General features: G+C 51.4%; 8 protein-coding genes across 8 annotated transcripts; 5 read left to right on the forward strand and 3 right to left on the reverse strand.

Annotated features, from left to right (window-relative positions):
- Positions 1–1,224: 1,224 nt before the first annotated feature.
- Positions 1,225–2,790, forward strand: An04g01490 (hypothetical protein; the record flags this gene model as incomplete). Its single annotated transcript, XM_059747326.1, has 7 exons — positions 1,225–1,283; positions 1,340–1,435; positions 1,476–1,530; positions 1,572–1,661; positions 1,737–1,842; positions 2,289–2,383; positions 2,473–2,790. The coding sequence occupies 7 exons, from the start codon at positions 1,225–1,227 to the stop codon at positions 2,788–2,790; spliced, it is 819 nt and encodes a 272-aa protein (XP_059605255.1).
- A 3,792-nt stretch (positions 2,791–6,582) lies between these two features.
- An04g01500 (uncharacterized protein) lies at positions 6,583–8,712 on the forward strand (the record flags this gene model as incomplete). The annotated part of the gene is made up of 2 exons (XM_001401479.1): positions 6,583–8,159; positions 8,214–8,712. 2 exons carry the CDS (start codon positions 6,583–6,585, stop codon positions 8,710–8,712), a joined length of 2,076 nt encoding a protein of 691 aa, XP_001401516.1.
- Positions 8,713–9,250: 538 nt separating this feature from the next.
- An04g01510 (hypothetical protein) lies at positions 9,251–9,630 on the forward strand (the record flags this gene model as incomplete). The annotated part of the gene is made up of 3 exons (XM_059747327.1): positions 9,251–9,272; positions 9,380–9,456; positions 9,529–9,630. The coding sequence occupies 3 exons, from the start codon at positions 9,251–9,253 to the stop codon at positions 9,628–9,630; spliced, it is 201 nt and encodes a 66-aa protein (XP_059605256.1).
- A 288-nt stretch (positions 9,631–9,918) lies between these two features.
- An04g01520 (uncharacterized protein) lies at positions 9,919–11,715 on the reverse strand (the record flags this gene model as incomplete). The annotated part of the gene is made up of 3 exons (XM_059747328.1): positions 9,919–11,310; positions 11,347–11,479; positions 11,543–11,715. The coding sequence occupies 3 exons, from the start codon at positions 11,713–11,715 to the stop codon at positions 9,919–9,921; spliced, it is 1,698 nt and encodes a 565-aa protein (XP_059605257.1).
- A 722-nt stretch (positions 11,716–12,437) lies between these two features.
- An04g01530 (uncharacterized protein) lies at positions 12,438–13,338 on the forward strand (the record flags this gene model as incomplete). Its single annotated transcript, XM_001401482.3, has 2 exons — positions 12,438–12,734; positions 12,814–13,338. 2 exons carry the CDS (start codon positions 12,438–12,440, stop codon positions 13,336–13,338), a joined length of 822 nt encoding a protein of 273 aa, XP_001401519.1.
- Positions 13,339–13,699: 361 nt separating this feature from the next.
- On the reverse strand, positions 13,700–14,569 carry An04g01535 (uncharacterized protein; the record flags this gene model as incomplete). Its single annotated transcript, XM_001401483.1, has 1 exon — positions 13,700–14,569. One exon carries the CDS (start codon positions 14,567–14,569, stop codon positions 13,700–13,702), a length of 870 nt encoding a protein of 289 aa, XP_001401520.1.
- A 311-nt stretch (positions 14,570–14,880) lies between these two features.
- An04g01540 (uncharacterized protein) lies at positions 14,881–16,161 on the forward strand (the record flags this gene model as incomplete). Its single annotated transcript, XM_001401484.3, has 2 exons — positions 14,881–14,951; positions 15,018–16,161. The coding sequence occupies 2 exons, from the start codon at positions 14,881–14,883 to the stop codon at positions 16,159–16,161; spliced, it is 1,215 nt and encodes a 404-aa protein (XP_001401521.1).
- A 358-nt stretch (positions 16,162–16,519) lies between these two features.
- An04g01550 (uncharacterized protein) lies at positions 16,520–20,970 on the reverse strand (the record flags this gene model as incomplete). Its single annotated transcript, XM_059747329.1, has 8 exons — positions 16,520–17,583; positions 17,658–17,937; positions 17,997–18,130; positions 18,182–18,426; positions 18,476–18,818; positions 18,876–19,637; positions 19,690–19,782; positions 19,833–20,970. 8 exons carry the CDS (start codon positions 20,968–20,970, stop codon positions 16,520–16,522), a joined length of 4,059 nt encoding a protein of 1,352 aa, XP_059605258.1.
- Positions 20,971–21,225: the final 255 nt, after the last annotated feature.

Genomic DNA, 21,225 nt, shown 5'->3' on the forward strand with positions numbered 1-21,225 from the left:
TCCAGCAATACTCAGTCTATTACTGGCATTTATTGGATGCCAACCAGTCTCAGTCGCCGAGAATGGTACTGCATAGGTACGACCCAGGCCAGCGTCAATCGGTGACAGGCCAAGAAACAACCAGGTTTCTTGGTCCGCAGTGCATGCAAAGGTAATTACTAGGTAGTCTAGATAATGCTTGATTGTGTCCTCGGTGACCAATCAAGAAGTCCATAAAACATGGACAAGAAGAAGCAAGCATGAACCGCATTTAGAAACAACAATCTACCCACCTGCAGAAAACAAGGTCTATCTCATTATCGCAGTGTAACCGACCATCCATACGTATTCAGAAGCCCGCAGAGTGACCGTATTGCAGGGTGGGTTGTCGACTGTCTGATGACTTGGCTTTTCGTCTAGTAAGTGCATATGCAGCCTTACAAATTAAATTGGTTCCCGACATGACTGAAGCATGCCAAATAAGACCAAATCATTTGATATGACCAGAAATAGGTGCGGTAGGTGATCGTTGCTTTGCAGGGTCGGAAACTACTTACTATCATGATACCTATCAACTATCGACCACTAATTCAAGACACGGCCTGTGCACGAGATTTAGTCTGCAGCCCCTTAGGGCTTAAGGCTGACGGCGCTTTTTTGTACAAGAGATACTAAGCCTGACCCGACCTTTCTCCTCGGACAATTATTACTACTCATTCCTTCGTGTCCTTTTCCTTGCTTGCGCGGGTTGCCTTAATCCTTTTTTCTCTTTTCAACTGGTTGTACCTGTCTCTCTGTCTCTGGCGCCTTACAGCATGGGGGTGACAATACACGGGGCGACCATCCCAACCAGCACAATAATGACCTACTTACTTACAGTAGTATAGTAACTAATTAAAGGAGACATGGTTATCTGATGTTCCACCCCTGCTGCACTAAGTGCCCATGGAGTTAGATCCGTAGCGTAGGTAGGCGGACTGGACACAAGGGCGACCGGGGGTCCTATTGGCCTTGCAAGCCATATTAGTTGTCCATAGCCATGCTGCCCTGCACGAATCGGGCCAATAAAGTCCGATAATTGAAATTCTTGAAGGACTTACTTACCCAGATAGTAGTAGATGGATATTTAGTAACTGCTTGTGAGGAAACCCGAAGGGCCACACAAACGGTGTATTTCCCCGAATTGCCACCACCATAACCACCACTACCACCTGGGTAACGACTAACTAAGCTGTGGATGCATGAATGCGTGTTCAGTCTGTGCGACGGTTGGGTTTAGTTGGGTTGAGTTTGTCGGTGGGCGCGTAAGATTCGCCCAAAAATATGTGTATCTATAGCTAGTTCGCTACTAGAATTATAGAGGAAAAAGAAGTTTTATTGAGTCCCCTCCCCAGCCCCATTTCTTGGCCGTAGAGATTGAGTGGTGGATAGTCATTAATACCGCAGACGATGCCGTGTGTGTGGTGCGCATTGATTGATTGCACTTTACACAATAGATTCGTGAAATATATGGTCCAGGCAGGAATTCAGGCTGATTGTGGCAAAAATGGGGTTCGTTACTTGTTAGTTTAGTTGAATTGTTTACGAATTAGATACTTGCATTCCGTGAAACTATAGCTAGAGTCCGATGGACTAGACTACGTACTTGGGGTTTGCAAAAAAGTTTGCCTTGTACTGTGTACGTAGGTCCGTCTTGCCCCTCCCAATATTTTTTTTTGATTTTATAATTGTCACTATTATTTTATTATTTTTTACAGTTTACTCCTGATCCCTTTTTCTGGTACCTCAGACGGAGGACGGATAGAAGTTTGCTTGTTACATCCGATCCGTTAAGTCCGGATTATAGGTTACTTACTTTACTTGGTATGGCACTGGACACGAGACGAGGGCCGACTTTGCTTGCCGGCTGGCTGGCAGTTTGAGAGAGAGAGACAGAGAGAAACAGAGCGAGCAGGGAAAACTGGACGAGAGGGGGAAGGGACAATCAACTGATGATCCACAGGGAAGCAGGAAACAAGATCAATTAAATCAAAATTTGGCTTACTCCGCGAGTTATGTTCAGAATTTTCGTGTCTCTCTTTTGCCCAGTCCGAAGGGTGTATTTTATTTTATCTTTCTTTTTCTATTCCCTTGTCTAACACTATTTGGCGTTGTGCCTTTTGATTGTTGCTATTCTTCACCGTAGAGCGTTATCTACTTATCAACTATCGATGGTCACCCACCCCTCTGATGTTGAATTTCACGAGCCAGCACTGCTCGCTTAATTTTCAGCCCTTTGAAAATGAAAAATAAAAGATTTAATTACCTAGAAATCATGGCCCGCCTTTCCCCCCTTCTTTTCCCTACACAACATCCCCTTATGCCAGCTATCCGGTGGTTTCCAGGGAGTTCCTCGGATCGCAAGGTGCGACGGGGGGAAATGCCAAATGACAGCAATGTGGCAGTGCATGTATCTAAGGCCAAAAGTGGATCCCGCTAGACCATGATTGGCAGTGGGTCAAGCCCAACAGGGCCACTAATAATCATTGTGACGGTCTTCCGCAACAACTCACAGTGGGGCGCCATGGAAAGTTGGAGTCGGTTGGAAAAGTACTTGGGCTTAGGATGCACTCGGTACCCTACTCCGGCCTGGTCGGCTTTAGGGCCCCTGCCGCTGGTAAGTTATTGCCTACCCTGGATGGTTGTATGGTCCTCTTTTCTGGAATTATCCCTGAATTGGGGAAGGAGTTGTGTGATGATGATGGTGATGACATGACGATGAAGGAGGAGGATGACGATGATGAAAAGGAAAAAAAGAAAAGGTGGCGGTAATTTTCGTAAAACCTAAAAATTGATGCTGTCCCTGTATTTGTCGAAAAATGGACGCACGCGGGTAAGGCGACGGAGAAAATAATGGGCAAAGCAAAGCAACCACACTTGCTGCATACCACTCTTTTGGCAACTTCTAGGTAACTGTGTACCGGGCTGAAGGTACACCTTAGAAAGGTTTTAGTAAGAAACAAGCAGACATAATAATGATTGTGATAATATACTTGAGATTGGGCTAGCCAGCCCCGGTGTTTTCCGTATTTAAGTCTCCCCTATCAAATTCGAAACGTTCATTTCTTCAGAATGAAGAGTGTACCACTGTATGTATCTAGTATGACCCGCAGTCGCTCGACGCAGTATCTTGTAGCTGGGGGCATGTATCACCGGAACGTCTGGATGAGCGCTAAGCCGATGAGAGGTACCTGACAAGAACTTGGTCGCCTTGGACTGAAAATGAGAATATTGCTTACAATTACATGGGGAGCATTCGCCTAGGAGTTACCACCGTGGAGAACGGGCCCCTCTAACGTATTCAGTCTGCCACTTTTGATTGATTATTTTGTCCTGGAAACTTCACGCCCTCATTATCTGATGGCGGCAAAAACCTTGTTTTTCCCTTTTTGCTTTCCCACCATTACCACCATAACCCAATGGTGTAAGTAATAGTGATGGAGCACTGACTGGAGAAGGGGAAGCAAGACGGGCCTATGGGACGTTGTCAGAGGTAATGGCTGGCATCCAGTGGGACACAAGTTGAGCAGTGTGCCGAAGAATCAACATGGCACTAAAAGCTGAACTACTAGCACTGCCTCATTCCAATCTAACCGTCTCCAGTCGTCCTTGCACTGTCAGAACCAATCCGGTTAGCCCGCGGCTTCACCGCTCTGCATCTGGAATAAGTCCTGGCCGCTTTCCACCTGCAGTTCCCTGACTCGGTTCGGTCAGTTGGATCCAAGCTTCCTAATTCATGTTTCTGTAGCTCCAGGTTGAACAAGATACCTTTTGTGGTACATAGATGCCTGCTCGGGTTTCAGTCATAACGATCCTGTGTTTATTATTTGCCGCCTTGCGGATGGGGACAAGAGAGAGGGGGAAGGGAGTTATAAGAAAGAAAACCAGACACGTGGGGACTCCTAGTTCTGTGATATCCAATGCGTGTCCCCTCTTCTGCCGTCAGTAGTACTGTACTCTCATCACTTTGAGGACTGACCAGCTTCACCTTTAATTAACCCGGGTGACGATGGATATCGAGGACTATGGGGTATCACCCCAAAAATCCACACACATAATACCACCCCCTCCTCTACTTTTAGGCGGGCGAATTATTTTCCTCCTGAGGCACTTGCCTTACGGAATTCCGCCTGCATGGCAGTATGCAAGGTGGAGAGGTCGATACGGGACACGCATAAGCATGGTCTGAAGACATAAGGCGGATTAAACTTTCGTAGGGAAATCCCAAACGGGAAGGTAGGTTATACTATCGTTTAGGGACGGCGTAGAAGGCTTACGGAAGCTCCAGTGAGTGAGCATGAGTTTGGCCGTGTCATACCGCTTGCACCTCACTAAAAGATCTGATAGATGAAGCCCTTGAAGCTGATATTAAATGATCCATGCGATTACGATTGCTTACCTTTAAAGCCCCTCCGATTAATTAATATCCTGGCTGATCCATACAAACTGGTCGACGATTTTCTACTATCCCGCGTGGGCTGTGGCAACGGCGCGGTTCTCGAGCCCAGAAAATTAGGTTAAGTGACTGGACAAGGCCCCATTGAAGGAATATCAAAAGAATGTCAAATTCACGGTAAGGAGAAAGACAGTTCCCAGTTGCCTTGAACGGCTGGTTGTGTGGTTTGTTGTCTGATTAGATTCTTTCTGGATGTTATGATTCCTTCCAGGCTGCTTTGACTTTTGGGAGAAAGGGCCTTGTCATGTATGTATCGGGTAATTTTACGGTTTGCCGTACTGCAATAACCACCACATGTAATCTGACGAGCGGCAAGTAGTTTTCGCAGTTGATGGTCAAACAAGGCAAGGGCAAAAGGAGGGGGTTTTTGGGGGGAAGGAGAAATAATAAAAACGAGGGAAAAGGGGATGGGGAAAAGGAAGTGCTGACAAGTGGAGGAACAATGTGGCCTTAAGAGTAGTTGCGATCAATGCTTCAATCATAAATATAAATGTTTAGTTATTATTCCTGGCTCTGCTGTTTTGTCTCCTTCACTGGAGCTTCTCTGCTCCATTCAGCCCGGTAGGCAGATTACTAGAAGGGTATTATACTCCATACATGCCCCCCTTCGAATTTCTGGCCTTGCAAATTTCATTTGCCGCTGGTGCTGCGTGCATTACCGCCGTGACATTGAAGGAAAAGGCACGCTGCTCCCGTTGGCCAGCCCAACTTCAAAGGTGCCCACCCGGACCAAACTCCAGTTTGAAACGGATGTTCAAATACCAATGTTGTATCATCATCGCAGACGACCTTAATATTATCTGCGTTTCTTGCCTTCTTCCCTCCATTCTCCTCTCTTCAACTTCCTCTGCCTGGGCGTATCAACCACTATTCTCTTCATCTCCCCCCTTCCAGCCTTGAATCCTGCCAGTCTCCTGGGCGCCTCCGAAGTTGAGACTCAAATCGAGACCCTCCGACTGTGAGACAAACGAAAAACAGGGAATTAGTCCTTGCAAATACAGCCCATTTCCTTTCCCCGAGCCTTGTAGGGACAAGTAAGGCCGGGGTCTGCAACCACCATCCTCTGCCATTCTACTTCACCTATCTATCTATCTATCTACTACATCAACACCACGTCTCTTACTTTCTTGATCCGCTACCACAAATATTCACCTCCGTTCCCGGTTCTCATATCCACTGCGCCTAGCACGGCAGTTCCAGTACCTCCACCACAGGGTTCTGCAGGTCTTCTTTTTCGCCTCCGCGACCTCCGCCCGCCATCGCCCTCAAGCCATTCTTTCCGCCGCCATTAGCATTGCGCCTCAATCCGCCTTCTGGTCGCTGACTTTCAGCTCTCTGACAACATCCCATTTTCGCCTCTTTCTCCTCGTTCTCCTTCTCTTCTTACTTCATCCTTTTTACGCGCCAACTAGCTCACTTACGAGTAGCCGGTTTTTTAGTGAAAGCATCTTCAGGTGTCGATCAACTTCAAGCCTCCAAGTGTAGGCATTGAATAATCAGCCCGTTTCTTACTGATTCTCTTCTCATTCTCGACCCATTGAAATTCGCACCCATCCTCGAGCGCCATTCTAATCCAGTCAATATTCTTCAGCATGTTTTGTGGTCCCTGCGCTGTTCGTTGTTAAGTTGCCGCTATCCGGCAATTTCATGGCACACAGACAGTTTCGCAAACTTGTGCGCAACTGACAGAAAGGCACCAACACAGTTGATCGCTGGTACTTTCAACGGCTTTTTCCAAAGTGAACTCTAAAGTTTTTCCTAGTCAGGTAGTGTGCTCTCGTTCGATATTCTGTCTGTGATCAAATTCACCTGACTACCCAGGACATAAGCTTAATCTATCCGAATTGCCACTTCCCTGCTGCTGAGCAACCATTCGACTTCGTCCACTCATTTACCGACATCCCCCGCAGCATCTGGAACGGGGTCTAGAAGCAGGTTCTTCTGTCGAGAACATCCATCTTTCGGCACAGCTTTCGGCACCGGCGTCGCGAGCCATTCACGAGAGCGATATACACTGCTTTGTGTCGTTTACGACAGTGCAAACTTACACAGCCTTGACCATTCCTTTCTGTTGTCCATGAACAGCTTCTCGCCACCTTCTGTGTACGATGGACATTCCGCGAATTGCGCCTCCTTCGATTAACGTGTATGACTTCAACAGTGGTAGCTTCGACCGTCAGAATTCCCCCGCCAGGTCGCCCTGTAATATGCCCGGGCAATCGTTCTCGGGACCTATGCCTATTCCAACGAATTCAATGAGCAATCTCGCTCCTCCGCCACTACCCCCACCACCCCGAATCAGTGACCTCGAGGACGGCTATGACGCTGGCTGGCTACATGCGAATGTTAGAGGGCCACACAAACTCGCACCGATAAATCCCAACTCGAGTCTCCTCGGCGGTCACCGTCGCCCGGAAGCTTCGCCTCAAAGTGATAGAATGGCTATCGACGAGTTAGATGGTCGACACAGCGGTTTACCTTTCTCTAGGAGCCCCGAGGCTCACATTAGAATCGAACCCCCACCACCGATGGATGAAGGGTTCCGGAATGCCATTTCAGTCAATAGTCCCAGCCCGATCTTGAAGGGAGAAAGAGACTTCTCTCGACGAAGCGTGAAGGATTCATCAGATGCCTACGACCAACACCTCTTGTCGAAAATAGGGAAACCGCTTTCTCCACGACAGTCTATCAGCTCCGGTAGCGAGAACAAGGGCTTACTTTCGACACTCACCATACCCTCGAGGAATTTTGGTGGTCTCCCTTCTCCCGGTGGTTCCGAGGGGTCTAGCCTTGATGTCAGGTGGCCGAGTAGCTACCAGTCAGGTGGGGTATCGCCTGGGACCAAGATCGGCTGGAAAGATTATGTCGGAGGGCGAAGTCCAAGCGTTGAGAGTAGTGCCCCATCGTCTGCGGTGGACTATGACCAACCAGGGTACATGCGCGACTTGTCGCGCCGTCGCGGCGGTGGAACGACTCCCTTATTCGATGAAACTACCAGTCTGCCCAGTCGATCAAACCGAGGAAGCTACGATCAAGGCGTCTTCTCTGATATAGAAGGTGATTTTTCAACCGACGAATCTCTGCCTCCACGAATCTTCAATGTCCGACAAGCAACGCCACCTTATCTGGAAGCTACTAAGCCAGGCACGAAGCGGAGGGCATCCTCTCCTCCCCGTGAGCCGATTAATGGCGATAGGCATGTACTTAACGTGGCCACGAGTAACGGTGACCTCTCCCAGCGACGGACAAGCGGCCATCCATTTGGCAACTCTCTATCGGTCAATGTTCCTTATGCACCCAGTCATGGAAGCCTCTCAGCTGCTTCATCATTGAGCCTACGAACATCTGGGTCTTACTCCTCTGCGGCCTTCTCTTTGGGGGCAAGCAGCATGACGAGCTATGATCGCTCACCCGGGGGACTGTCGCCCAATTCCGATCTTGATACCTTCCATGACAAGTCGATTCTCAATCCTAGTTCTCCTGTGAATCTTCCGGGCTCGTCCATCTCTCGAAATCCCCCAAGTACCGGCACCTTAGAACCATCTAGTGTCGACACTGCTCGGAAAGTATCTATGCAGACGTCACTTGCCTTGCCAAAGCCAGCAGGTCCTAAGATGGGTGGACTGTATATTTGCGATTGTTGTCCTAAGAAGCCCAAAAAGTTCGACAGTCCAGAGGAACTCCGGTAAGTTTCGTCTAGCCTCTTGCTTTTTATTTGTCTCGTCTAATACCTTTAAAGCGCCCATGAGATGGAGAAGCAGTACTCATGCTTATATTGCAACAATCGGTTCAAGAACAAAAACGAGGCGGAGCGTCATCAGAATTCTCTCCATTTGCGGCGTCACTCTTGGTCTTGTGCAGCACTTCCGGGATACCAAGCAGCGTTCCATCCTTCGTCTTCTTCGGCCCAAACGAGCTCTGGGCCTTCTCACGACATTTGCGGATACTGTGGTGAAGAATTCCCGAATTTCCCCCAGCCAGACTGGGACCGCAGATTCGAGCATCTCACTGCAGTGCACAAGTTTGGAGAGTGCAACAATGCGAAGAAGTTCTATCGTGCCGACCATTTCCGACAACATCTGAAACACAGCCATGCTGGTACGAGCGGGAAGTGGACCAACATATTAGAGAACGCCTGCATGAAGGAAGAGGCACCTCCCGAGCCCAAAAATTCTGGCGGCAATGGAAGTGGGACGCTTGCATCAAATAAAATCAACGAGGTCCTCAGTGGTTGCTGACAGCAAATGTGCCTTGTGGGGTTTAATTCCGCCCACGCCGGCCGATTGCTGAAAGAGGGCAATGCTCTTAGTAAGAGCATACTTCATTTAACCTTCTCTCATATACATACACACCTTTCTCCCTATCTATTACATCACTGCGCCCATGATCCAACCTGGCGTTCAGCGGAGATTTTCCATTTGTGGTCCTGAATCTTTGACGCATTTAGCATATAACGGGGAATCTGGGTATCAAAATCACACCGGGAAAAAGGGGGGGGATTATAAAACGGATCTCGGGGCACAGTGGTATTGATGTGACATGACGGAAACATCTTTCTTTTCAAATCTGTTTCTTTGGCGATAACAAAACTCGGAGTCCTGGACGGGATGATCTTTGGCGGGGCGGCTGATCGTGAGTTTGGGTTTGCATTAATGGCCTGCTTGATTTCTTTTTCCCTTTGTGTCACCTTTTCTTTCAACCTCATTCACACCTTTCCGAGCATTATACGGCGATGACGATTCGACCAGCCTGCTTTGAATGCGCCTATCTATCTACATGTCTTGTTGTCTTGGAATATGTATGTCCATGTTAGAACATCTCTGAACCTGGCTGCGTGCTGGGTATATGTATATACCTAAAGTAGAATTAAGAAAAAACTTAAATTCCATCTATGGACGGATATAGACACTCTTCGAACTACTAACTACTATCCAAGTGGCACATGGAGAATATTTTCGCACCTCAGGAAGTTTGTGTTAGTAGTAAGTAGTAGTAAATAAACTCTAAACCCTCTCATTCACTAAATGAAGTAAATAAATAATACATACATACAGCCAGTTATACTCACTGCCTGCCCACTTAACGCCAGAGCAATGCATAGCCAAAACCCACAAAGTCTAGGTCGTAACTTTTCCAAAGGGAAGGGGGCATTATGAAAGAAATACCAGTCACGAAGAAACAACAATAATATCGAAAGGCAGTGAAGAAAGCGACATCAAAGCTAACTGACTCTATTCATTGCAGCACGTGACCGTGGCGCGCTAGATGGATGGAGTCAGTTAGATGTGCCATACAACAAGGACAACAGGGACATCTCTGGTGGGAAGTTGAATGGGTGATGTGATAAAAGCGGTAAAGCAAGCAAACAATCAAGGACACACTCCAACTCCCGAATCAGGCCCCCAATCAATACGTACACTACATGCGCCCCACGCGCACTGCCTTTAATTAAAGGGATCCTCTTCCACGACACCGGCTGCTTCCTTGGCCAATCTTAAGTCCTTGGCTCCAAGGCCGAGGTTCTTGAAGTAAGGGCCGAAGGAAGACAGAAGGTCCTTGAGGGATGCCTTCATTGTGTCCAGGACGAGGTCGACATCAGGGACACGGCGAGCCGCAGCTTGTGCTTCCGGGTTGCTGGATGGGGGGAAGTTGACGTCTGTCCAGTGAGCATCGAGGCCGCCGTTAATGAAAGGTTCGAGGGTCGTGATGGTATCGGTCAGTAGGCGTACGACGGTGGCTACGTCGGCTTGGACCTTTCCGTATTGGTCCTCCGCGAGACTCTTGATGAGAAGGCAGGTGATGGATTCGGTGGCGTCGATGACGGAGCAGAGGTTGGCGTGGGGTGTGCCGAGGACAATGCCGGAGAGGCGACGAGCGTAGGTTTGGCGGAAGAGTCGGCCTAGTGGAGAGCGGAGGAGCTGAGCGAGGAAGGGGTGCAGGTTCTCGGGCTTGCTAGTTGATGGCGCGGTGAGCATCTTGAGCTCCTGGGAGGAACCGAGCAGCTTCTGCTTGCGTTCAGGGCTCAGCATGGCGGAGGAGGCGCGGTCCAAGACATCGCGGGCTTTGGCGCGTGCGGTAGGCGTCCAGTCTGGGGAGTTGCCGTAGGCTCTGGCGGTGGTGGTGAGGGCTTCGCCGAACTTTTGTTGGCGAGTTGTTGCCTTGGGGGACGGAGCGAAGATGTTGTCCGCCTTAGGGGGGTCCGTCAGCCGTGGCAGGGAGTGAAGGACGGGCTCGGACTGCTGGACTGGTGCAGGCTTAGGGCCAGATGATGGATTCTTAGCCTCGCTGATGCGAGTGGTAACGCCCGTGATGACATCTGTGGCGGCTTGCAGGATTTGCGACCAAGCTGCACCCTCCTCGCGATCGATGTCGTTGAAGATGGCTTTCCGGCGGTCAGGGAATCTCTGACTGATGAAGTACAGCTCCCAGAATGCAAAAGCGCGAACGGTTTCCTTCTTTGCTTTTAGTCCATTCAGCAAGCTGCCGTTGGGATCCTTGGCTTCAGCCGTCAAGGGCTGGCCTCGCTTGAGCGGCTCTTTGCTGAGGAACACGGAGAAAAAGAGGTTAGCTGTCTGCCAGCAGAGAACCAGGAGGCCTCCTGAAATCAAGGTTCGCACGATAACTCCGAGGATTGGCGGGATAATGCCGGGAGGGGATGCAGCGGATCTCGGGAAATCCCAGAATAGCTTTGCAAAGTACAGTGTAGTGCTCCATGCCGGGCGCCGGAGGACGAAGGCGTATGCGAATGGGCAAAGAATGGAAACCAAGATACTCCGTTTCATCCCATCTTTGATGAGCTGCGGCAATGCTGACTGGAGGCGTTTAGAGATCGATTGCTCCTGCCGGCTATCTTCATCAGCGGAGCCAGCGACCCTCCTGGCAACGGGAAGAGGGACGCGATCGTAGTCGTAGTAAAGATGAACCACTGACTGCGCGACTGCCAGGAGAAAGTGGTAGGTATAAAGGTAGATTGCTCTTTCGTTTAAGCTTGCTCGTTCGTGAGGTCTAGCATAACTAGTTAGGCGAGTTCAAGAGAACCGCTTGAGCTCGTCGTCGCAGGAAACATACCTAGCTCGGTTCACCAATTCCAGGTGTGCGCTACTTGAAGAAGACCACCTGTAGATTTCAGTGAACCACCAGGCGGAGAACAAGTACCAGCCAAAAGTCTGTATAACGTCGAGGGGAACGAGGTATTTGAAGGTGCTAAGCGGGGAGGAGGTTGTCCTGGCACCGATGTGCATCTGACCAACACGGAGGACGAAGACAACGAGACTGCAGAGGAAGAGAAGAACTGTGCGAACTCCACATCCTCCAATGGGGAACCAAGCCCACAAGACTATCGAGATATCACAGCTGGTTAGCGATCACAGCTTGTCAAACGCCGCTCGGTGTTGGTGTAAACTTACAAGATGACTTATCGCCAATAGCAAATGCCACTACATAGCAGACCAGAAGCGCCAGTGCCGACGCATGAACGAATCGTCTGTGCAGCGCAGAGGTCAAGATGCGCCGATACGGGCGAGGCTGTGCTGCAGCCATGGTGCAAGGTGGAAGAGGGACTGTGAGATCTCTAGGGAGAGAAGAGACAAAGCAATTTCACTGCATGATCAGATGACAGGAGGAATTGAGGTATCCGGTCAGCCTGTCAGAACGGAAAGCTCCGAAGGGGGGCAAGTGGAGCTTCAAGGAGGAGTGTCGGCGTCGGATGCGACAATAAAGTGAAGCTTTTCGGGCAAAGCATCAAAACACGCACCAGCCACAAACGGCATGTCATGTGACACCCCACCAGCCATCGATGGCGTCAGGTGAGTGGCAGCCTGCGAATCATGGCATCTGTGCGGCCAGGCAACCGTCGACACCTGACAGCGATAACGTACTACTACTTTAGCAGGGAGAGAGCCGGCCGGTTGCATCGGCCGAATGATCCCACCTTCATCCATCCACTGTCGCATCTCATTCCGCCATGTCGTTTGATCGCTTGAACTCGCTAGAGGCACAGCCTACAACTTTCCGTCGCTCCGACGATCCCCAGTATCGCGATGACCCCGAATTCCATCGTTTGACCGAGGGTCTCTCCAACCAACTGTTTACCCTGACCTCCAACATCACTCGGTTGTCCGATCAGATTGCCCTTCTGGGAACGAGGCGAGACACTGAGCGTGTGCGCGAGAGAGTCCACAAGCTCCTGGAGGATACTCGGGGGGGTTTCAGGGATGTCGCAGAAGGGATTAAGAAGGTCCAGACATGGGAGGATGTCAGTGTATGTTACGCCCATATATAACCCCCCACCCCCAACTGCGCTGCGACCGAACAAGCAATACTAATGTATTTCTCACTAGCCTTCCCAAAAATGGACTCAGCAGAAGCTCTCGTCCGAATTCAAATCTACCCTAGAAGAGTTCCAGACTGTTCAGCGTCGTGCCTTGGAGAAGCAACGGGCATCCGCAGCAGCCGCTCGGACTGCCGTAGACGAAGCGGAGCCTGGTTCCGGAGGTGACCATCAGCCGCAGCAACAGCAAGACCAATTGTTGGAGGAACAGCCCCGCCTTGCGAATCAGGACGAAGTGGACTTCCAGGAGGCCCTCATTATCGAGCGCGAGGCTGAGATCCGCAACATTGAGCAGAGCGTTGGCGAACTCAATGAACTGTTCCGGGACGTGGCTCACATTGTCCATGAGCAAGGTGGACAGCTTGACATTATCAGCGAGAATGTTGAACGAGTTGGCGATGACACTCGTGGAGCAAACGTCGAGCTCCGTAGCGCCAGCCGGTACCAGAAGAATGCGCGCAACAAGGCTTGCTGTCTGCTTGTCATTCTTGCTGTTATCCTTACCATCATCGTCCTGGCGGCAACCCTGGGATAGACTTGAGCGTTAATTCTGTATTCTCGCTTCCACACCCCGCAACCACGACACCGGATGTCGCACATCATGACTGTCCCCTATCTTGATGATATCCTCTCGATGTACCTTTACGCATGTGCTTGTGCTTTTTCGCTACTGCAGGCGGCTTGTTGTGTTCTGTTACGTCGATCGCTATGGGTTCTCAGGCGCATAAGGAGCGAGGATGTTCTATTTACATTTGCCGTTTCTATCTTTCCATGCTCTATATCATACATAGCTTCTGTTATACACGAATTGTACACTGCGTTGCTTGCCCAAAACCATTCCCAAAACTCCGTTTTTCGCCTCTGATGCAGCGCAAGAAGAAGAATACTGGGGAGCTTCATAGTCCCATAATCTTGCTGAATCTCATCCGGCAGCCCTCTACTGTGTTCAGTTTTGGCCGAACATCCAGATAGAAGCTAAGCTTGCCGGGCCCAGCATTGGCAGCCAGGCCGGGAGCATTGTTTGCACCCGACGATTTCCCTTGGTAGAAGTCAATGACATATTCGATCCTTTCACCACCGCATCTCTCTACAACCCAGTCGTGCCGATCAAAGGGGAGCTGGTAGCCCATCAGGTTATTTATACGGGCGCGAGGGCTCAGGAACTGCGGGTCGACACCCAGACCGCGGAAGGCATACAGCTTTGGGCCTCCACATTTTTTACTGCCGGGGTCCGACATGGGAGCTCGACTTTCCCATTGCAAGATCTGCTGCCAGGCGCGCTCATTGACGGCGTTGTGGATGGGAATGATGGATGCGACAGTGGTCGCCAGTTCCGAGGCGGATGTTGTGGAGCTAGGAGTGTTGCCCTTGCGCACAAGAGCTTCGAAGAATTGCCGTTCTGACGGATAGATCCAGTTTCCAGTATTCGGGTCGTGACCTGTTTCGGCTTCTGCATTGGATGGGGTGCCGTGCGATGCGGCCGTAGCAGCGTAGGGTGACGCGGGCGCATTTGACGAGTCGGCATTCGACGGCTGGGAGGTAGTATCAATGGCTCGCGGTATACTGCTCACTTCACGGTCGGTTGACAGAGGCCTTTGAGATTTGCCTTTCGAATGCTGTCCATCTTCGGAGGGTAGAGGATGAGGGGGTGCAGCGCCGCCAGATGCTTGATGCTGCTGCAACCAAGCCTCGCGGGTTTTGTGATCAACAGGGCATACACCAGCCGCAGGCGGCTCGGGTGACGGAGTACTCGCACCGGCACCCATTGTTCTAGGTGAGGATCGGGACGGAGAGACAAACGGAGATTCGGCCGCGACACTTGGAGCGAGAGGAATGGATGGGATAATGAGGTTTGATTGCAAATCGATTGGATCGAACGGAAAGGCGGACAAATTCTGGCCGCTCACCGCCTCGGGAACCCGACAACAAAAGCCCCGAACTTTCCCAACAAGGAAATCCCCCGCCTTTTCGTCGCTCGTCTTTAGCTTCGCCCCTGAACGTTTCTTTCTATCTTCCCTCCTCATTTTCTCGGTCTTCAAGTCTTCAAGACACTCTTGCTTGGCTCAATTCGTCTACAATGGCTGCCTCCGCTGACAGTCAGGTCTTCCGGGCCACCACCACCGCCCCCGTCAACATCGCCGTCATCAAGTATGTTCCCCCTCCACACTCACCGATAGTACGTACGCTTGGTGGATTCTAATCGTTACTGAAAAGGTACTGGGGCAAGCGCGATGCTGTTCTCAACCTTCCTACCAACTCCTCTCTCTCCGTCACCCTTTCGCAGCGTTCCCTCCGCACGCTCACCACCGCTTCCTGCGCTCCTTTCTACCCCGCCAAGGACGAGCTCACCCTGAACGGCAAGCCCCAAGACATCCAATCCTCTAAGCGTACACTTGCTTGTCTGGCCAGCCTGCGCGCCCACCGTCGCGAGCTCGAGGATGCAAACCCCTCGTTGCCCAAGCTGTCCAGCTTCCCTCTTCGCATTGTTTCCGAGAACAACTTCCCCACCGCCGCCGGTCTCGCCAGTTCGGCTGCCGGGTTTGCGGCCCTCGTTCGTGCCGTGGCAGACCTTTACCAGCTGCCCCAGTCGCCCCGTGATCTGAGCCGCATCGCTCGTCAGGGCTCTGGTTCCGCCTGCCGTTCTCTGATGGGTGGTTATGTCGCCTGGCGCGCTGGATCCTTGGAGGATGGAAGCGACAGTTTGGCAGAGGAGGTTGCGCCGCAGTCTCACTGGCCTGAAATGCGTGCCCTCATCCTGGTTGTCAGTGCCGCAAAGAAGGATGTCCCCAGCACTGAGGGTATGCAGACGACCGTCGCTACCTCGAACCTTTTTGCTACCCGCGCGAGCACTGTTGTTCCGGAGCGGATGGCTGCCATCGAGACCGCCATCCAGAACCGCGATTTCCCCGCCTTCGCAGAGATCACGATGCGCGACTCCAACAGCTTCCACGCCACTTGCTTGGACTCCTGGCCTCCGATCTTCTACATGAACGACGTCTCTCGCGCTGCCGTCAGACTCGTCCATGATATTAACCGCGCAATCGGCCGGACCGTCTGCGCGTACACCTACGATGCGGGCCCGAACGCTGTCATCTACTACCTTGAGAAGGATACCGAGCTTGTTGCCGGTACCGTCAAGGCTATCCTTGGTGAGAAGACGGAGGGCTGGGAAGGTCCCTTCTACACGCCTCTGAAGGACGTTACCACCCCCGGCGTGTCCCTGGATGAGATCGACCCCCGCACCGTGGAGTCGCTCAAGGATGGCGTGAGCCGTGTGATCTTGACCGGTGTTGGCGAGGGCCCCATCTCAGTGGACCAGCATCTTGTCAGTGAGAAGGGCGATATTCTTTCTGCCTAGAGACTTCATCTCCTTCTGGGAGGCTTGAGACACCAGCAACTAAACGAATCGAGGGTCTTCGCGCACACACACCGAACACCCTTGAGATAAGATACCCATATGCTTTGCATCTATTGCACACTTCCCAGACTACCAGGCCTTCTAGCACTTCCGATGGTAGAAGGTCGTGTCCCTCTATATAATATAGACATCTTTTCGGGCCCCTTCAACATTATTCTCAGTCCATACCCATTTAATATGATAAACAAAACACTTGACGGATTGCATGAATTTTTAAATGATCTATGTATGACTTTTTAGTATAACCTAGTAAGAATAACAACGTTACCAAATGCAAAAACGACCTAGGGAAAGCCCCTCAGTTCAACAAAGCCGATAACTTGATCTCCTTAACCGCCGGCACCTCCCTCCCCTTCCCAACATTCGCCGTAGCCGTAACACTATCCCAAAACACACTCTGTCCTCCCGTAGCATGAGGCACCCCATCCTCCCCAAAGGCAGCACCAGCTCCATTCTCCCCCTCCCCAGCATCACCCTCCCCAGTCTGTCCACCAACCGCCTCAGCAACCAAAGCCCCAAAGACCTCCTCCCGACTCTCCTTACACAACTTCAATACCTCACTCATCGCCTTCTCCACCGCCACCGCCCGCTCCCTCATGCCCCTCCTCAACAACGCGTCAACCAAGCCCTCCACCTCACTCACCGTCGAGTTCGCCCTCTCCAGCAACCGTCTCACACTATTAACAAGGTACTCCTCCTCATACACCGTGCCCTTCTTACCACGCGCACGCTTCCTCTCCTCCTTCCTCCGAGTCTTCGACGTATGCCGCGACGAGCTCGTCTTCCCCGTCTTTCCCGTGTTGCCCGTATACCGTGTGAACATGGACCGGCCCGCCAATGTCGAAGCGTCAGTGGGCGCCAACGACACATTGTCGGGGATATCCACCCCCGCGGCCCCGTCGCCGAGGGTAGGGTCGCCGCCGAAGTAGGCCAGTGGGTCGGTGGCGCGGCGGACGCGCAGTTCGCGGATCCGGGGCACCTGGGCGTTGAGTTGTGAGCGGAAGTCCGCGAGCAGGTCGGTCATGCTGCCCATTGAGTCAGCGAGGCCGGTGTCCACGATCTCGGGGATTAAGGCGGCCTGGTTGTGCAGGGTGAGGAGGCGCGTTGCCTCGGAGAATTTGGAAGCTCGGCAGAGGAGCCGTGATGCGCCGGGGATGTCGTGTAGATGGTCGGCGTGGATGGTTGCGGCTGAGATGTAGTCCTTGGATTCTTCGATTAGGGTGTTTATCAGGGCTGTGGCGTGCGTGGTTAGCTCCGTGGGGGTGAGGGGCACGAGCATCGCGCAGTAGAGGGATTCGCGCCAGAGATGGGCCAGGTGGTAGCTCTTGTAGGCGTCGGTGTAGAGTTGCAGAGATTCGTAAGCTGCATTCGGGGTGGTGTTCGTTAGTTTGATGGGTGTTGGGAATGGGGGTAAGGGGTGGTTATTGGGTACGTACCGATGCCTGCCTCCTTGTACTTGGACCGGTCGAAGAGGTAGTCGGCGTACAGGTTCGTCATCTCGCGCAGTTGCTCCGCCTGGTACTTGTAGAGGTCGATGGCGTCCTTGTAGAGGACGTGCTTGATTGTATAGGCGCGGAGTTCATCGTGGGCGTTCAGAGCGTGTAGATGCTTGATGGCTTTGGATGTCCGGCCCAGGTAGTTGTCGATCTCGAAGTAGCGGCGAAGTTCGGGCTGCTGCTGCAACTTGCGCAGGAACGGTAGGTACTCGCGGGGATCCTGGTGCGGTTGGTTAGTATGTGCGAGTGACAAGGTTTCAGATAAGGATGCTTGCTCACCCGTTGGGCCTGTTGGGCGACGAGCAGGGTGAGCTCGAGGTCGTAGAGCCCCAGCGCATTATCGTACAACTGGTTAGCATCCGTCAGGAAGCACATATGCTCGATTGCGTCGTCTGCCTGTTCGGGCGATTGTTCTGCAGGAGAGGTAAGTATTGAGTAGGAACCTGGGAGTCTGGAATACGGACCTCTCAAGCGCGCAACCAGTTGCAGACCGGACTCAAGATCCGGTGGTGACTTGCAGACATGCGCAGTGATCAGGTTGTGCAGGTTGGTGTCAATGCGCTTCTCCAAAGTTGACAAAAAGGCGTCGCAGATTCGGTTGACTTTGCTACCCTTGTTTGGTGCTACTGCAACAATTCCGGTCGGCGCATTGTCTGCCTTCGGTGTTTTCAGGGTGTCTTTGTAGAGAGTCTGGGAAACATCCTCCTCACTGGAAAGTAATCAGCCAGCATGCTTTGAATACAAGGTGATGTGCATACCTAAGACGGGAGATAAACTCGTCAATAAAATCAATCTTCTCCACCTGGTCCACAAACAGTTGGATGTTGTCCATGAATTGTTCCGGGGCATAGTCGTGAATGATATTCATATCCACCATCTGACTACGACAGGTCAAAAACGCAGCCCGGTAGTTTTTACGGTCAATGAAGTTTCTGATACCGGCCAGAACGAGGGCTCTGGGATAGATGGTTTCGAGGTTTCCACGGGGCATCTGCAGAATAACAGCAAATGTTGTGGGCATCACTGTCACCAGACGTCCGCCACGTTCAATACTTCTGCATCGTTCATCCGTCTCGGGGGTGTCGGGAGGAATATCCATCTCTGTAGAATGGGATTAGCTGATGTGATTAGGGCTGGTAGGCTGTCCATATTTCTCACCTTCCACTGTAGTCAAGTGCACAAATTTGATCAGGTGAAGGGAGGTTGTAAACAAGATATGGGCCTGGGTTACAAGGAAGGATGTGCAGTTCTTCGCAAGGAGCCGCTTATTGGCATACAAGGCTCCGGATCTTGTCATGGAGACCAGAACATGCTTCAAAAGGTTAGTCATAACGTAATCTGAGTTGCAAGAAGGATTTACCTCATCCTCAGAGATTTGCGCCGCCTTGGCCCAGTAAGTATCAACTGTCGGGCTCTCGAGCCAGGGCAAAATCTGGAACTCCTCGGAGGAAGGCATGGAAACATAGGAGTACGTAACCGGCTGGTTAGGCGCTTTAACGTGAGAGAACCACAAAGCTTCATGCCCAAGGGAGGTGAACATTGACAAGATTTGCTCGGAATCCTCTGCCTGATAAGCAACTTGAGTCGTGCGTGTCTCCAAAGCAGTGCGTTCAATCTGAGTGTTGTTCGGGCCACTGTCCTTGAGGATGTAAACTTCATGCTCGTTTACAAAGGCAATCTGTCGGGGTCGGCTATCAGGCGCGTCCGACAACGGATAACTAGATTCAAGGATTGGAGATGGAACAGGTCTCGATTTGAGAGACCAAAGGAAGATGGAAAACCGATCCTTCATAAGAACAGCCATCCGCGTTCCCGACTTGCTGAATGCCACATCAACGATGTTTGAGTCTAGTGTCAGCTCATTGTGAGCCATAGGAGGAGGAACTCCCGCCAGCCTCAAAGGAGTCAATTTGAGGATTTCTTCCGCCCGTTAGAATACGTTCGGTCAAACATGTATGGTGGAGAGACTTACTTCCGTCGACGACAGCAACAGCGCCAACATCATCCGGGCTGGTGGTGGATCCCTGAGATACGTCGAAAACAAAGTCCACATCCAACATCGACCCTGAAACGCATTAGAAAACTGACCATAGATAGTTGCAACTTATCAATTACCTGAAGCCCCTGCAATGAATCGTAAGGCCTTCTCCTGATGCCATTTCAAGGAGAATGGATACGGATATTCTGCATTCACTCCAATTGGAATTTCTTGCTTGAGGTAGTAGTGGTAGTTGCCTGTTGTCCAGAACTGGGTTCTGTCGTGGAATTGCACCGCAAGCACCGTTGAGTCGACATTCCAGCTCAAATGAATATTCGAAGCCCATGTCGACCGTTCTTCTTCCGTCAGGCGGAGAGTGAATTCTCCATGGCGCAAGCCGTTCCTTTCGAAGAAGACCACGTCAGTTCTATCTTCGCGGCGCTGGATACCGGCAATAAGATTGCCAGAGGGTCTCCAGCTGAGGGCACCTTCCAGTCCATCCACTGGCTCACTGACGCTATCCAAAGTTCCCTCTCTCGAGTAAACCCGGATCGCACGTCTAACGCCAGCTTCGATGCTATTCACGGCAACATAAGCACCATCACCACGCCAGCTAATGGTCGTCTTTCCATCATCGCTAGCACTCAACTTACCCTCGTCCACCTTCTCGGGGACAGTAGGATCACGAAGAGCCTTGGCACGCTTGCCCTGGAACTGGGTCTCGCGCTTTCCCCAGCCCACAGAGACATGCTGAGAGGCGCGGAGGTCCTCCTGCGTGAAAGTAATTTCGGCAACGTTTTCGAATTCTCTCGTCATGTAAAGGAAAGTGTTGGCTCTTGTAGTCAAGGCCAGGAGCTCCTCATCGGGGGACCATGCAGCAGCCGTGATACCAACATCAACAGTACCCACAATCTCAATCTTGTCCTCGCCAGGAAGGGGTTCTTCACGGACAATGACAATGTCGCCTCCTTCCAGCACCAGACAGGCTGTGAGATTGTCAGCAAAGTAGTGCAGCGAGAGCACCCGGTCGCATTCCAGATCTGGTAGTGGGCATGGCGCATCCCAAGATGCGATGATTTCAAATGCATCCGCCCCTACGGGGTCCGAAAAATAGGCGTCATGGCGCTTTCTGCGAAGCTCTATGACTGGCTGGGACGCAGAAGGCCCGAATGTGCAAACGACAGCATCTGAAGCTGTATCCCAAGCTGTTGCTGTCAAAGGGAGCTCATTCTGGAGCTGCACCTCGGCGAGGCGCACGATTTTGAGGTTGCGCATCTTTTGAAGAGTAGTGTTCTACCCCGCCGCCATGAATCGACGGAAGCTTCACTGGGGAAAAGAATGAACGGGGAAAAGGAAAATGCAAAAATAATTTCTAAAGGAAATTTACTCTCATAGAGTTAATTATTTGATCTTGCAAGTGTAGGTTTTATTCTCCTTCAAGCGCGTCGCCAACGGAATTGCGAACAATATCATATCAGAAGCCGAGCCAAAGATTTTAATTTTCCTACTGACAAAAAATCGACCAATGAC

This window comes from Aspergillus niger (assembly GCF_000002855.4).
Source record: "Aspergillus niger supercontig An04".
In the NCBI taxonomy this organism is placed as follows: Eukaryota; Fungi; Ascomycota; class Eurotiomycetes; order Eurotiales; family Aspergillaceae; genus Aspergillus; species Aspergillus niger.